Source organism: Perca flavescens, chromosome 24 (genome assembly GCF_004354835.1).
Source record: "Perca flavescens isolate YP-PL-M2 chromosome 24, PFLA_1.0, whole genome shotgun sequence".
NCBI lineage: Eukaryota > Metazoa > Chordata > Actinopteri > Perciformes > Percidae > Perca > Perca flavescens.
In genome coordinates this window covers 9,142,271-9,159,385 of record NC_041354.1, presented here as the reverse complement: position 1 = coordinate 9,159,385, position 17,115 = coordinate 9,142,271, and the positions used below count along the sequence as shown (strand labels likewise).

Here is a 17,115-nt window from a genome sequence, read left to right as displayed (position 1 = left end):
AGGGATGGAGGGAAGGGGATTTATCTTCCCAGCAAACAGTTTGTTTGAACAGAAGAATTAGGCCAAATCATTCCAATGCCCTTATCAACAAAACAATTTTTTCAGGGCTGGAATTTAGAACATTCAATCTCTCCGTTACATGTAGCACAACCAGGACAGTGTGTCTTCTACTATAGCTTTCTCATGCCAGGGTCAGCAGTCACACAGTGAAAGAAAGACCTCTAAAACTTGGTTTGATTCATGTCGTTCTGATGTCAGATTTCTGTTTTCTTGTCTCTCTACCTATTCACTGCTCACTCAGCTAAACCTCCTTTCCATCTTTCTCAGTTGCACTTAGATTCTACTATAAATTGGATTACATTTCTGCGCATTTTAAGTCACCAATAACGACGATTTAACGTTTCAGAGTAACGTGTCTTAAGCGTCAAAATGGCCGACTCACCAACTTGGTCCTGGATGTCGTCGGCCACACCCGGCACCTTGTATAGAAGTCCCAGAGACTGGTTCATGCGCTCCTCAATAACACGCAGGTGGGTCAGTACCTTTTATACACACATGCACATAAGCAAATATAAAACTGCATCCGCTTCTTCAGGAAAAAAAGTGCCTTCATTTACAAGTAAAATGATGGTGCTACCTGAGGTCTGATCTGAGCAGCCTTCTTGGGATCCACCATGCGGACGTGTTCAAAGTGTTTGAGGGTGTGCTGCCTGTCCTTCTGCTCGGCACGCACATACTTCTTCAACAGGCTGAAGACGTGGCGAGGCTATAAAAGACGATGACAGATGGTTAAGAGCCGAGGAAGGACAGTGAAATATGTATATACAGTCTAAACATTTGTAAAACACGCCGTTGATACAAATCAGTCAGTAACATTGTTTTTCTCCAAATCTATTCTGCTTATAAGATATTTATTAAACCTCAGACATTAATCAAAATGCCAAATTTACAACAGTGATTTCATAGATTGCAATCCGATGCATTTATCTTATTTTACAAAGCATATACTGAAGGGCTCCATTTTTTTTTTATTAACAGAGGCGAAACATAGAAGCAAAGGACAAGCAAAACACAACACAAACAGAAGAGTTATTCAGAAATATATCTTGATAAATAGCTGAGAATGGTAAAAGCAACAACAAGAAGGTGGGGAATGGCAGGACAACAGTAATAGAGTGCGGATCGGGCCGACCGGCATTAAGATATTTATGTCCGAGCCCGACACAGTTAAAATCAATTTTTTGTACATTTGTTTGTGTGGAAAGCCCGCTTTTATTAAGCAACTATAGGAAGGCATTCGGAAATGTCAACAGATGAGCGCATCAGCGCACACGGGGCAACAAGCGCACGTTAACACAGGCGCGCGCACGTGCGTGCGTCACAAAATGAACCCATTGGCTACCTACATAATAAGCTCAGCGCGATAAGGCATTTTAAATTTAAAATGTTCAATGCCTTATCGCGCTGATGTGACCGAACCTGACCCGAACATCATTTCTAAATATCTGTCCGAACCTGGCCCGGCCCGTCGGGTACTGCCGGGTCCCGTTGGGCTCGGGTTGGGTATCCATCCTCAAAACAGTAAGCCCTGCAAGAAAATACTATCTTAAAAAGCACAGTGAAAGGGAAGTGACCTTGGTAATAAACGAACACTGTCATCATCTGCATCGGTTATAGGAAAGAAGATCACTGCTGAACTGTGTATATAGCGTACCCTGGGTGGGTCCTGCTGCAGCGCGGTCAGGTAGCTCTCCAGAGCCAGGCGGCGGCGATCATTAAGCAGAGCCTCCACCCGAGCCATGTGGGTCTCCACCAGCTGCTGCCGTTCACTGGCTGCCTCCTGCTCCAGTGCCTCCACCTTCTCCTGGAAACGCTGCACAAATTGCAACATATACATAAAAAAAGGACACCAAAAACATCAGGGGGTTTTGTATACGTCCAGAATGTGCATGTTTTACCTGGATGACGGCCTTCTTGTCAGCACGTGGAAGATTCTTAGCTTCCCTCTCAGCCTCCTCCCACTCTCTCATCACCTGAGTACAAAAATGAAAAAAATTTCATTTCTTTCAAAAAAGGGTTAATGTAACTTGTCAAATCTACTTTATCTTTCCACATGTTCTACCTGTTGATTTTACACTTGAGTCAAACATCTTATCTTAGCTGTCTAAATGGAAGAAAATCTGACATTTTACACAGCTATGAAAAGACAACTAGTCTGCACTGCAGAGGGTAAATAACAGATCCTTCTGATCCGTGTAAATAATCCTTTCAGATTGAGGATGCTGAAATGAGGGAGTTTCTGCTTTATGAATCACAGAGGGATTGTGCTAGGTCAAAGTGCAGTAAGACAATAAAAGTCCTACATCAACAGTTTGTGTTCCTTTTTTGATCAGTTACATCCTCTTTACAGAAGATGATTTACACCTCAATTTCATCCTTACTGGGTGGATTCTTTAATTCAACAATGGGTTTTACCAACGACATGACCTAACAGTATCTGTAAGAATTAAGTCTACTATGTGACTATGCTGTGCATGTAGCTACCCATGCAAACCAAAGAGCTATCCAAAGTGGTGTACAATCAAAGAAAAACAACGCTTGGAGCCACAAGGTTGTTAGTGTTCTTGTCTAGAGCTTTGAAAACAGTGACATTATTGTGGACCATCTGGCTCTGCCGGAGCGTGAGCAGATTGATTAAAGAAAACAATTAAAGTTGAATTGGCTCGGTCGCCTTCACAATCTCACCCGTTCGTTTTTACTTGACGCACCTTTTCTCCCTCCATTAACGTCCTCTCTCTACTACAAAAAAACCCTCTGTTCACCCTACTTAGCTACCATTACTCATTCATGTGTATGCAGTGTCTGCTGATCAGCTTTCAGTCTGCTGAATTAAAAAACATCCCCAGTAAAAACAACATCCTCCCTCATTTATTCTCTTTGCTTCCTCTCCTCTCTCCTCGTCAGTACCTGGGACATCCTCTCGCGGTGCTTAGCCTCCAGGCTCTCTTTGGCCTTCTGGAAGTGGGCATGTTCGTTTTCATCAGCAGGTGTCTCCAGGTAGTGGTCCACAGCGTCGGGGGAGCTGGGCGTAGCTGTGGGTACTGCATGAAATGGAAGTAGAGGGAGAAAAAAAAAAAAAAAAAAAAAGGAGGAGGCAGAGAGGGTGAAAAGCCTTTTAGTGAAGCATCTTTTTATTGCACACTTTTATTTGGTTGATCTGGGGACTGGCTGTGTTGCCTCGGCACACACAAACACACATAGCCTAAAAATGGGTTAATAGGGTTAGTGCGAGATCAGGAGAGAAAGAAAAGATAGTAGCTCTAGCTGGAAGCAATCACCCTCCAAAAGCAAACAAGTGAATGTCTCAGATGACCCGCAGTCTTTTGTTGAAGAGAAACAAAACCCCTCTTTCATTTATATAACTTCATCCAAAGCGTGATACGGCTCTCATGCCAAAAACACTGATGCAGGAATATATCCTCTTGGCTCAAAAGCACTGACTGAATTTTGGTCGACTTACTAGCAAGAAATATAAATTGACCACTAAGTGCGTGACACCTGGATTTAAAATCAGTGGAAAGTTGATTATCTTTCATCGGAATGCTTTAAAAAGTGGTTGGTAAAACGTGTGTAAATCTCTGTGTGCGCGTGTGTGTGCACGAGTGAAGGTCACACGTTGTGAAATTGGTTATGTCTGATAAGAGCGCATGACTGCACAGGACTAAAACAAAAAACAGATGCGTTATTCACTTTGACCTAAGCCGAGTGTTCTTTAGCCTGGACTCCTGAAAATCATTTAAAGGGTCAGTTCACCTTAATGACGATTTCATCCACTGGTAACATACAGATAGTTGGGGTTTTATTTACCCAGGTTGAGAGATTTCTGCCTCCACCCCAACACAATGACAACAACAGTAGTTCAAATGAGAATTGATCGAGGTAGGTGAGAACATTATTTTTTGTAAATGGGTGAACTGACCCTTTAACTACTGTACAATGTACTTAAAATGGTAATGATCCAATTCATTGTTTAGATTTTCATAGTCCAATTTTCTTGTATCATTGCTGTTAAGCATTCACTGCTGTAGTTTTTCTACCGATTTTAATAATCAAAGCACTGTGACATGCATTTCCTTAGAAATTCCCTATTTGCTACCTTGTGCACTACATTACCTTTGCACCATTGTACTGAAGTGTCCTAAAGATGCCCATAATGGAACGGGGAAAAAATGCTGTAACCAAAGCACGTACACTACTTAATACCAATTATTGTCGAATATATCAATTTACTTTTCATTATAGAGTATCGAGTATAAAACGACTGATGCAAGTGCAAATTGTGTATGTCTGTAGCTTTTGTGTGTTGCCAGGGGGGCAGTACTTTCTCACCTCCAATATACTCAACAGAGCAGAAATCTCACACCTATAAAACACACACTTGATAAAATTAGATCAAAATATAGGGGGATGGAGATGGCAGGACTCCATTTTGCTGCAGGGCATATCATGCTCTTCCACACTGAAATGCACACATTCACGAATATATCAAGCAAGGTCACTGAACCCCACACCCCCACACAAAATAGGTTGGCAGTTCCAAGAGTGTTTTTTTTCACAGATTAGTAGCAATGTGTGAAAAAAACCATCAAGCAATCATCCTCATCAGTATTGCCACTGATAATCAATCATCATAATGGGATGTTGAAGGCAGGTATGCTCTGAGAGTGTGTAATGGTGTATTGATGAGTTTTTCCCTTACCTCTACCAAGGGAATGTTTCACATTTTCAAAACTGCAGCAGGGTAATTTAACATTTGATTTAAATAAATGTAATAAAGTAACCAGAACCTATTTCCTACGTGACAAGGATGGAAGAATGTAAGCAAGCCTGTAACACTTCAGGGATATAAGGGATAATGTGCAGCGAGGTAAGGATTATTGCTAAATAATTCCTGCCTGGATGATTTTACAGCTCAAATTCAATATAAAGTAATACATGACGAGGCCCGTGAAACGACTGTAATGACTGAAATAACAGCAGTTATCATAGATTCTCTATTGGGCAACAACACTGTAACCATGGCAATGTAAAGAAATATCTAGAGAATGGCATTCAGCATGTAAAGCAATTGCCCATGAAAATGAATCCTCCTTATTTATATTTCATATTTTGGCACCACGTTTCACAACCTAATTCTAACAGAAATCCCTAAATTCAACTTTAATCTGGTATTCTGAAGTACCAAACCTCTTTAATGAGGATTCAGAGAAGCCATGTAGTACAATTTCTTTTTTTATTGCTATGGCTTTAATATAACTGCTAGAACATCTCCAGCTTTTGAAAAAGAACAAGGTCCAGTTGCTCAAGGTAAATTGTTCACAAAAACATTTTATACCTATCTTACACACTAGAAGGCGTAAAGAGAACAGTGAGCGTACACCCGATCAGGTCTGTGGCTTTAAGAATCCACAAAGGGGTTACGGTAAAGTCTGTTTTTAGTGCACACACGCACACACACACACACACACACACACACACACACACACACACATATCTCACACACACACACACACACACACACACATATATCACACACACACACAGTAAAGGTTAGCCAGAAATGGAGCTGACGGGTAAGAAATGTCTAGAAGAGAAGCACACCAAACAAGAAACGTTTGAGCACCTGGCTAGTGGACAGCTTAGATAGACAGCGAGTAAAAGCGAGGGTTAGAGACACACTGGCTGCTGGTTGAAGTTATCTGCTGGCGGGCAAGACTTACTGACACTGCTGCAGACAGACAGGCAGTACTCCTCTGAGTCAAAGTTATTCCTGTTGCCTCCGCAGCCGCCGTAGATAAACTGAGCACAGCGGCCCTCTTGGTGGTCAAAGTACCAGCGGGGCAGCATGGCCCGGCATGGACCAGTCTCTGCATTGGCCCAGCACACATCTTGGAGAACATACACACACGTACAAGCTGGTCATCAGTACTCTGCCACAAAAGTCTATTTAGCTCACCACATTGTACACCATGTAAGTGCATCATCTTTATGTTGAGTTCTATGAAAAGATCTCAAGCGTGTTCACATAGAAAACGTGCCACTTAAAATTCAAGAACATGTAATATAAAATACCCAATGTCACATACAGTAGCATGTAAAGATAACCAGGCTCAAGCATTATTAATGCTACTTGGAATTGAATTAAAGACCAATTTAACGCTAAAATTAAGAAACGAAGCCAGAACAACCAGTTCTGATTCTAATGGAACGTAGCTAATGAAAGCCCTGAAATGATAAACGAGCACAATAAGAAAAATGACAGCAGGAAATTAATTGGTGAGGAAAACGAAGTTCAATCGTGTTAAGCAAAGCATAAAAAAATGGAGAGAAAAACACATTTTGTATGTTGTACTACAAAGCTCGTTCCACATTAATCTAAATGCAAAGAAACCCGTCATCTGATTACTGTATTTAAGAGGATAGCGTTTCTTTAGCAGCCTTCAATTTGGGACATTTCCAAGTCTTTTCAAGGACCTCCAGATAGCCAATCTCAGATACCACTATTTATACCAGAGGATGAGACCCAGACACGTTCCTCACCTCTGACAACCTCTTCCACAGACTCGGTGGTGGTGGTAGTGGTTGTGGTCGTCATGGCAACGCTGGTGGTGGGCTCGTCGGCATCATCGTTGTCATCGAGGGTGTCGACAATGACGTCGTCTCCCTCCTCTTCCTCTTCTTCTTCCTCCACCACCTCTTCATCCTCCTCTCCGTCTCCATCCTGGTCGTTGCTCAGCACGTCCTCTTCCTCCTCCTCCTCCTCTTCCTCGTCCTTTTCCTCGGCTACCTCCTCCTCCTCTTCCTCCTCCTCCTCTTCCTTGTCCTCCTCGACCACAGATGGCCTGGTTTCCTCTTGCTGCTCCGCTGGCTCTGGCTCCCGCACCATACTGGGAGGGAAGGAGGGATGGGAGAAAAAGGGAGAGATGGGAGGGGGGGAAAAGGGAGAAAAATGAAGGAAAGGGAGGAACAGAGTTAAGGGAGACATATGGAGAGAACAAGAGCAATCGGGGGAAGGAGAGGTGACAAAGAAGGAGGGATGAGGAAATAAGGAAGACAAGGAGGATGAATGTGAAGGAGAGAAGGACAAAGACTTTAAATTATAACCTTGGCTGAAAGAAGAGAAATGTATCCTGACGGCAATGTTGAAAAGAAAAGCGGCAATATCTCTGATCATTTGAGCACTGACGTATTGCTCTGCTGCTGCCTTGCCCTCATTTATCGGAGCGTGCCGTGTGTGTACCTGTTGTCAGAGTAATCCGTCTCCGCTCCACCCCACCAGACATCGGAATCATCAGCGTCCTGCTCGGCGCTGTCGGCGTCACGCTCCGCCTCTGCGGGACAGCACACAAACTCCACTCCTCGGAAACGGTCGATGCCGCACGGCAACAGCATGCCGTAGTCGTGGAGATTCATGGTGCGGTCTCCACAGGACTACAGACATGTAGAACAAGAAAGACACACAGAGACAAAGAATAGATGAGTGACTGTTCCTGCTAGTCGTTGCAGTAGTTTAGGTATGTGTGTGTGTGTGTGTGTGTGTGTGTGTGTGTGTGTGCTCACCTCCTTGGCTACAGTGTGCCAGTGCAGGTGGCTCTCACACTGGTCCATACGCTCCTGGTGCAGGAACTTGCACTTGTCAGGAACAAGCAGGGCATCGCTCACAAACTCTCCCACTGCAGCAAAAACAATATCAATATTTATTATTAATACACAATGGGCAGTTTTAGCCCAGCCTTCTGACTGACTGAAGATACATTTCAACCAACAGTGATGACTCTGATAAAGCATTTCTGCATAGCTGACTCCTAACTGCTTAGTTGCTATGGTAACTCTTGTCTTGTGGTAACCAGAGCCAGACAGTGGTCTTTTCTTTGTTTCCCACTACTTTCTAGAAATGCTTTCACGCACACACGCACTGGAAAACTATGGATGGGTTAAAACATATATTGGGACTCACCCAGGCAGCGGTAGGGCACCACAATGTGCATGTGACTGCGACACTGCTTGCGTCCCTTCTTGCACCAGTTCTGGATGCTGACTGGCTGGTTGGCCTCCACCACATTGGTAATCTGGAGCTCTGGGTACACCTACACACACAGAGCATTATATATCAGAATGGAGTCATATCATGAAAAAGCTGAAAGAGAGTGGAACAGGTGCTTCCCTTCACATCAACAATGTATAATGAACACTGGTAACTTCTATCCATCACTTAAAGTTCCGTCTGTGTCCTACACACACTTGCACCCAAATATCTCAACCAATTTCTACTAATTTACTGCCTTTGTTAACATAACATGCTCCCGTACTTCAGAAAGTGTTTTTTTAAAAGATGCTTTAAAAAAGTAGAAGAAATCTTTGCATTATGTAGTGCGCCCCTGATGCGGTCTCAGCCATGCATGACATCTGCCTCGGCACAATATTCCTAGTCGACGTGTCATCCCTCCCCAAATACATGTTTTTTTTCATGACACCTCTTCCGTTTTCTCTCCTCTCATGCCTCTCCAAATGCAGAGGAAAATAATAAAAATTCCATAAACTTCTCGGCCCCTTGTCACTCTCACATTTGCAATTAGACTATTCCATTCAGCTTTGGGTAGGAAAATGCTCCATCTCTCTATTTTTCATTTTGCTATTTGAAATTCAAAATGTTAAAACAAGTTGAACCTGGGACTTAAAGCTGATCCTGTAAGCATTCGTTTCGTTATCACTGGATTTGTTATCAGTGGTAACAATGGAGACCTTATCCTGCTTTGAGTCTGTCTTACATGCTTTTTTAGAGAAATCATCACCTCTGCTTATCAGACAAATCACTTTTAGCATTTTTCTCTTAACAGTGCATTTATGCAGTGACAGCCTACACTGCTGGAATATTCCCCAAATAAATGTGGTTTAGTGGTTGGAGGACAGCAGTTTTTTTTGGGCAAACAACAACACAGTGGTTTGCTGTGTTGCCATTCTGCATTTGGTTTGGTAAGCTTCACACTAACTAATTTAAGCTTTTAAAGTAAAGTCACATGGACTTAAGCAGCTTGTTTACCGAGCTGAGTTTCGGCATCATGTCACCCTGCCAAATTGGGGATTTGGAGTCTCTGTAACCCACTGATGGACTTCTGTGCTCTTATATTCGCTACGTCCAGCAAGAAAACAATACCTCCGTCTGCCCTCTAACATCCACATTGCTGTTAGTTTCGTGTTGTTGGTTCAGATTGTCGTGACAGAGACTCACAGTTTCAGGCATCTTTGCATGCATTTTATTGGTACCACCTATGTTTGAAAATTGTTCTCACTTGCCCAAACATACCAAAATAAAACTGCAAATCCACTAGAAAATGAAAAATTAGACAATCCAATCTTGCTTGTTGTGAACCCCCCTAACATATTCTGCATTGCTACCTGCTCAATCATCGTAATTTCACTCAGAGTCAGCTTAATGGCTAAAACGTAAATTATCCGACCCACAAATTCAACGAAAAATGTATCTACTATAACAATGTATCATCTTGGTTTATTGCTCACTCAAAACAAAATAAATACTGGGTAATTACGGTTTAAGTATTCCATATATCACAGCATACGTGGCCAAATGAGAGCCATTTTCAAGGCATGACAGGCACTGAAAACAATGATTACAAATTGTCTCCTGACCCCTTCTGCTACCAAAAAGACACTAGAGTTTTACCTTCACACTATTATTATTTTATAACACAATTTATAATAAGATTATAATACTATCCTGACACCCCATATCTATTCCCCCACCCTTTCTACACCCATTTCCAGGTTCTTACGACAAATACACACAATAAAGATTGATATCAGCTTTAAAAGGTGGATTAATATGATCATGTAATATCAGACTTAATTGATTCCACAGGGGGAAATAAACTGTTGTACATAGGAAAAATAACAGCTTCTGTTTGGTTGACCTCCCAGGCTGGAATCCACACACCCACACACTCCCCACACTTTACCTCCTGGCAGTACTGCAGGATGCCCTCCTTGGTGCCGATGCAGCTCTTGGTGCCCGAGGGGTCCGGCTCCCACTTGCCGCTCTGCACGTTAATGTGCATGTTGAGTTTACCGCAAAACATGGCCACCTGGGGCTCCGCCAACAGACCCATAGAAACATCTGTAGGCACCTAGGGGTGGGGAGAGACAAGGAGAGAGATTTAATGAGATATACAGCTCACGTTAAACTCCTTGAGCACTTGCGCTGAAAAATGCAAGGCGGACGCAATTAAATTTCATTACTCAGACAGAGGGGGGGCCGGGAGAGGAGATTAACGTGTTAGATGAAAAGTAAGATGAGGTGAGCTGGTTCAACATGAGGAGCGTGGAGAGAGAGGATGGAAAGAAGAAGGGGAAAGACAAAGATGAGGCAGAAGCGAAAGGAGGGTAGGAGCAAAGTTTCCTCTCCCAATTCCATCAACATTTTGGGTTTCAGTTCTATGATTCGTCATTCAAACTCTACACTGTGGCAGTGCGAGCATCATGTTCAACGCTTGTGTTCATATGTGCCACTGGGTGCTGTCAAGTGTGCAAAAGGTCTTGCTGAAAAATGCTGGAAAAACAGTGCAAAAGAAATGATGGGAGATCAAGAATCAACAGCTTTGGAGGAATAAATTGCCTCAAACAACAAGCCTGCTGTTTATGCACACACACCCACTCAACTGCCCTGTGCAATACCATTTATGGGAATGGTGTACATCTCTGTGCCCATGCCAGCTTTTTTCTTAGACAGTAGAGTGTTTATGTAACCCTCTGTTGATTCATTTTGGGTTATTTTCTCTGTTAGGGCAGCACATAGTGAGCATAAGAGCAGGTTGGCTGGAAGCAAGGGGAGTATGAGGAAACGTGTGTGTGTGTGTGTCTCTCCGTGTGTGTGTGTGTGTGTGTGTGTCTCCAAGAGAGTAAGTCGGCCTTTGGCATGTATGTTTAAATTTTTGTGTTAATTTCTGTGTTGGTTTGTGCGTCTGCGTGTGAGTGTGCCATTGCTGTCTGCCTGCATAAGGAGGTTTTGTGCTGAAGTTCCCTGAGGAGAGGAGGTGCAGACAAACCACTGAATGTCTGCATTGTACAGGCAAATGAGCTAGAACAAAATGGGAGGGAATACTGGGGGAAACTGAGAAGGAGACAGAGGGAGGGAGGAGAGCGACTGTTGCCATTGTGTGCTCCCTAATCTTGTTAATGGTTTTGAAGGCCCTGGCAGGCAAACAAATGTTTTTTTGTGAGATGGATAGCATATTTTTTCCTCCAGACTTTATTCTTTTCAAGCAGCCAGGGGCACACAAGTATTCTTCCAATATGAGAATAGCTGATGGGGACCATCAATTTAGGCCTAGATCAATTTGAAGCTGAAAACTTAAATCTTTGGATCAAATTTAGCAGTCATGCATCTATGGAGAGAAACTTTATTAGCTTTCATTTAATTCAATGTATACACATTGACTGCATTTATACACTTGACAGAAGACATTTTGCAAATTTTACAAAATTGGTCATTTTATATTTTAGCATGTGCCTAATATTTTGTCCTGCTTCCATAGGTGAAATATGATATTTATACATTTCATGCTTATTAAAGCCTCTCAGAATGTCACCACAAATAATTCCGAAATGTGTGTCACACCTCTGGTTTTAGGGAGTGCATTATCTACCTGTAAAGTCAGAAACTACAAAAATGACAGTTTCTGACTGACTATCTACTACCAGTAAACAAGGGCTTTGCTCGACATGTCATGTATTCTCATCATGTATTCTAAAGAATTGGTAAGGAGCGCTCAATAAAATACTTCAGTATGTAATGAAGCCTACTATCTACATTAGTCTCTCTGTATGAATAAAGGAAGCAACTGCCAAAAACATGTACTAATAATGGGTTCAACAATCTACTGCAGTCAAATGAGGGTAAAACGATCATGGATCAGCTTATACTTCCATGGGTCAAACACACACCTGCAAAGTCCACTTCCTTCACAGGCCAATGTGAGGAGCCGCAAGCTGTGGTAGCAAGGCGCACACACACACTCACTCTTGCCACAGCCATCCTCAGCTCCAACACATGGCAACTTAACACTGGTGGCCATCAGTCTTGACATCAGGCCATCTGCCCCACACAGGGTGATTTAGAGGTTTGCCGCTCGATTCCCACACTGCCATATGTGAGTGAGCAGCGCCGACGGAAAACCGATCAAATCCCATCCTGCTCATTGACAGCTAAACCCAAGGCAAAGTGAGAGCAGAAAGTTTTCAAATAATCTTTAAAAAGTCGAGTGCAATCTTTTAATTAACTCACTTTCTGGGTGCACAGTTTCATTTTGACCTTATCTGCCCACCCTCTGGCCTCTCTCTGTCACTTATTGAAGGAGATAAACCAACGTCCTCTCTGCTTGAGGCATAGGTAGGCAAATCTGTGCCAACTGCTCGCTCACATTCAAATTCTTTTTGTCATCCTCTTTCGGCTGGCAAATCATATCCTCGCCAATCGCTCCCTCTTCTCCTCCCTGCCTCTCATCCTCTTCACTGCTATCTCTCCACCGCTCTGTCTTGTGCTGAAGGAGAACGAGGGGGAAGGGAGGGGGATCGGCCAAGCCGTCGCTGCAAGCTTATAAATCAGAGTCCCAGGATGATGGCGAAGGCAGGAGCGGGAGGAGAAAGAACAATAACCACAATGGCGAGGGATGGGGAGAGATTGGAGAACAGATGAATTGGACAATAAGCCTTCGGGCTTGAGCAGAAGGTCAAGCGCTCTGTGAATCAGAAAGGACGTGGGGATGGAGGGTCAGAGACAGAGGAGGAGGCTGACAGAAATCATTTAAGGCTTAAAAAGTGAAAAGATGGAAGGCCTAGAGAAAATGTGTCTTCTGTCAGTTAAGTTCAGTGTCGACCACATCAACATTTTCCAAAAGATCCTCCTGGCAAACGGTAACGCCACTGATTATACGGTCAGCAGAAATAATCACTGCAATCACGGCTGGAGAAATAAGGTATTGCACACAGTCACCATTTTGCAAAATCTCCCCAAGAAAAAGGAAATATAAGAGCAGTAAGAGTAAATGGGTTGTTTTTTTGTTTTTAATGCTGGGAAGCTAGACTCTACCCTGAGCAAGCAACAGATGGACTAAAAGGCAGACTGACAAATAGTGAGACACATCGGCAGCAGAGTGCTAGACACATGTATATTATAGAAGGAGACACCAGGCTTCCCTCCTTTCCTTCTCTCTCCGTCTTTATCCTATCTCAGCTCTGATCACACTTCTGCCAGCCGGTCATCGTGCAGGGAGGGGAGGGAGCAGTAATCTGGGCACTAAGGATTAGAACGGCAGCCTGGTCAGGAGAAATATCCCCCTTTGGTCTCAATCTGGCATGATAGCCATCACCGGAACGATAGGGAATATGCCAGAGGGAAAAGGAGGCTGACACTATATCAGACTGACCCCGAGATGATAGTTCAATTACAAGGCAGCAGAAACCCCACTCATACATTGCTTGGAGTGCTACTTCTCCCCAACACAAATTACAATGCAACTAAAGCACTGATCCATCAAAAATGTTTAACAGCTTCTTGCTGCTTTTATTAATCATTCTAGTCGATGAAAGACCTCAACAGTTTGATAGAAATCAGAGCAATAAATTGCAGTCGAGGAAGCTAGAAAAGTCATAACAATTCCACAATATAGAGAATTGCGGCAGTGTAAGATTTACGGCTGTGCTTTTGTGTGCTACTTACAGAAAAAAAAAAAAAAAAAAAAAAAGCCAGTCACGGAAAGAAAATACAGACTTAAGCTACTAGGCCTGCTGACCCATGGGACCACAAAATCAATTTGCACGTAGCCCATGTCCAAGTTGTTAAAGCTTGGCATGTGATGTTGATTTATAAACATTACAAAGCGTTCAACATCCTCATCATAATTTGAGGAGGAAATGGAATTTGTTTACTCCGAGGGAGGCACATAAAAGGAAGGGAAACACACACACAAAAAAAAACAGCCATTCCAACGATCTAATAATGTAATGCAATAACATACAAGTTTGTAGTAGTAAAGCGATTAAAGTCAGATTTGCTATTATAATTTGCTAGAGTGGTTTGCTACCCCAAGGAGGTTTATGATGAGCTCACTGCTGCAGTTCACATGAACCGTCCACACGTGTGTGTGTGTGATTTTGTTGCACCTCATTTGAAATCAGTTGTTATCTCAGACAGGTGACCTACTTCCACAGCTGGAAACCACGACCCAAATCACATTCTGGCAAACCTTAGACACACGCAACGTGATATTTGCTTCATCATCATGAGTCTGACTGTCATATGTTCTGTCTTATAGGAATATTCCAGTTTATTATAAAGGTCTTAATTTGTATTTTAAAAAAAGGGGCACTCACTTTTGTATTAATAAATGTGGTTTGGATTAGAGCGGAAACAATAAGTCTAATAATCAATTAGCTGATTGGCAGAAATGTGCAAATGTTTCGCTCAATCGATTAATCTTTATTAGGAGTTATTTTTAAGCAAAAATGCAAACTTGTAGATTTGGACTGGTTTTGTTTGTTAACTGCTCATGTTTCTTGCTTCGTAATACTGCATTGTAGCGACTTCAGAGTTCCCAAATCTCAGAAATTACTTTTACAGAGTACAATGTTATCATAACTGAAAGAAATAATGAATCAGTTACAAGTTTGCCTCCCCATTGACTATCTAAATTTCTGACCCTTGCCTCGCAAAGGCAAGAACATTCTCATTGATAAATGCAACTGCACAGCACTCCCCACGTGTAGGACTTTGTAAGACATAACTCTTCTTCTCCCTTTATGTAAATTGCCAAACCATCATAACCCATCTCAAAGTCATTGTGTAAAGGGACTGTAAAATGTACGGATATGTGTGAACGAGCACGTTTATAGCTGGCGCAGATGTGATCAGCGGCACTAAAAAGCAGAAAATAGGCAACAAAATGTTTATTACCCATTTAATGTAAATGGGGGGTTGAAAAAGAAATATGGCATTGCACGCTTACAAACTGCAAATAAATCCATTCTTACACACACTATGTATCGTCTTACTCACACACAGAGGCTGAGAAACAGTTTAGTGTAAGCACACACACAATCTTTGACTTCTCCCCATGGGCGCGGTGCTATTAATTGTACAGTCTTATCTGAGTGGCCCAGGCCTGCCACTGGGAGCTTGGGGAAAGTGGTAGGGGGGGGATGATGTGTTAGATCATCTCACATCCCACAGGGACACACACACACACACACACACACACACACCCCCTCCCCCACCCCCTTCCCCGTACTTTCAAGCTTGTAGCTAACAAGACAAGCCTCTATTGTCCAGGCCGGGACAAACTGAACCACAAGATAATGTCAACTGGTGAGTGTTGGAGATGGTCAACAATGGCTCAGATACACAGTTACTACGTAGAAGAGAGAGAAAGGCAGGAACACAATGCAAATAAGGCCTTATTGTGTTATCATTGGTCGCCATTAAACATTTACAACTGCGATAACGTGTTGTGATACAACCAACCTATATTGCTTTCCATTGGGTCATTAATCAATCAATTGTGGCGAAATTGAGCACAAGCCCAGACTGTCTGGGGGTTGTTTACAAGATGCGTCGCTGTGGGGATTTGTTTGCTTAGCTTGGGAGGATGTGTGACGGCTGAATTAGATAAGACTGGCGAGGTGACAGAAATGCTCAACTCACACAGCAGCAATGCTTGTGCACACGGTGCGTGCACGTCCAGATACACACACATACACACTCTATAAATCACCTTGGCAAGCAGGCCCTGCTGCTACTTAAAACCCTTCAGATCGTCTTTGACTGGACTTAAAGTGTGGGTGCAACGCTATCCCACTGTGTGTGTGTGTGTGTGTGTGTGTGTAGCTTTCTGCACCTGATGTTTGAGAAGCAGATTTAGTGGGTAGTGAGTTTCACTGATTACAGGGCGGACAGACCCTCCTCCCTTCCCCTCACACTCCCTGCTGGACAAAAGTTTAATTACAGATCAGATGTAAAACCAAACAGAACGCCTTCGTCAAATAAATAACCAGCGGGGCAAAGCAGAAGCTCTGGCCTGAATATGTGAATGAAAAAAAATAAAAACAACTGGGTGTGGGATTGGTTGCCTCGAAATTGATCTCCTCACTTATTGAGCTTAAAAGGTCAAACGGGCACAATGAAATGCTTCTTTCAAGTCAAATGACAAATCAATCAAATGATTTCCCTCGCATCTCAGATCAACCACGCCCATCTGGTACAGGCTCCGTTTGTTTTTCTTTACTCCGAGCTCATCCCAGCAGTCCTCGTATTCAAAAAGTTTCCACTGAGTCTGTGAGGAGAGTTTGTTTGAAGCATTATCTTCATTCATATTCAACGTGATTAAGCCTCGTCTCGGGGGGGTTCCTCAAGTATTAGCATCTCAGACAAATCTCTTTAAAATCTGATTAGAAGTGTGTAAGAAAAATAGTTTTGACTTCTGCCCACTTAATTTGTCTAGACATGATTGAGGGACTCTTGGTTTCCTCAGTTATAGTCACCATGGTTACGGAGCCTGCTCTCAACCCCGGGGAACTGCCTGTAATAACCTCCCCCTGTCATCGCCGTGGCAACCTGAGGCAACACCATTATCCAAGTCACCTGGGAGTAGGAATTTCATCATCAGGTTGGTTTGCTTGCTTGTAAGGAAGCTTGTGTGTGTGCGCACACACGCGTGTGTGTAACGTGCACGTAGCTGGGCGTGCATGCAGGTGTTTTTGTGTGCCTAAAACCAACATTAAACCAGCCTAATGGCCAGCTCATTCAGTACCGGCCTGCTAAACTGCCTCTCTGACCTCACTGGTAACCAGCTGGGAGTCACTCTGCAGTGGACAGCAAACAGACACAGATGGAGCTGTGATTGCCTGTGCACGCACACCCAAACATTTGTTAATATTGGTTGTTTTTATCCCATTAAAACCTCAGTGTTGCTGTACCTTGGCTATGTCCTTATTGCGTCATGTTACGTCATCTTTTTTCCCCCCAGTGGGTCATGTCACAAAAGAAAC

The 17,115-nt window shown here is 43.0% G+C and overlaps 1 protein-coding gene across 5 annotated transcripts in view; it reads right to left on the bottom strand.

Annotated features, from left to right (window-relative positions):
* appa (amyloid beta (A4) precursor protein a) overlaps positions 1-17,115 on the bottom strand; it is a 33,664-nt gene that overhangs the window by 8,963 nt on the left and 7,586 nt on the right. For 2 of the 5 annotated variants that reach the window (XM_028571592.1, XM_028571594.1), the window contains exons 2-12: positions 10,035-10,202; positions 8,018-8,147; positions 7,621-7,733; positions 7,301-7,491; positions 6,601-6,947; positions 5,781-5,948; positions 2,968-3,101; positions 1,959-2,033; positions 1,715-1,873; positions 638-766; positions 443-542 (exon numbers count right to left, since the gene is read on the bottom strand). In XM_028571592.1, the coding sequence (XP_028427393.1) occupies positions 443-542; positions 638-766; positions 1,715-1,873; positions 1,959-2,033; positions 2,968-3,101; positions 5,781-5,948; positions 6,601-6,947; positions 7,301-7,491; positions 7,621-7,733; positions 8,018-8,147; positions 10,035-10,202 (1,714 nt within the window). The remainder of the gene's footprint in view (positions 1-442; positions 543-637; positions 767-1,714; positions 1,874-1,958; positions 2,034-2,967; positions 3,102-5,780; positions 5,949-6,600; positions 6,948-7,300; positions 7,492-7,620; positions 7,734-8,017; positions 8,148-10,034; positions 10,203-17,115) is intronic. The other 3 variants (XM_028571593.1, XM_028571595.1, XM_028571596.1) reach the window with 3 other exon arrangements.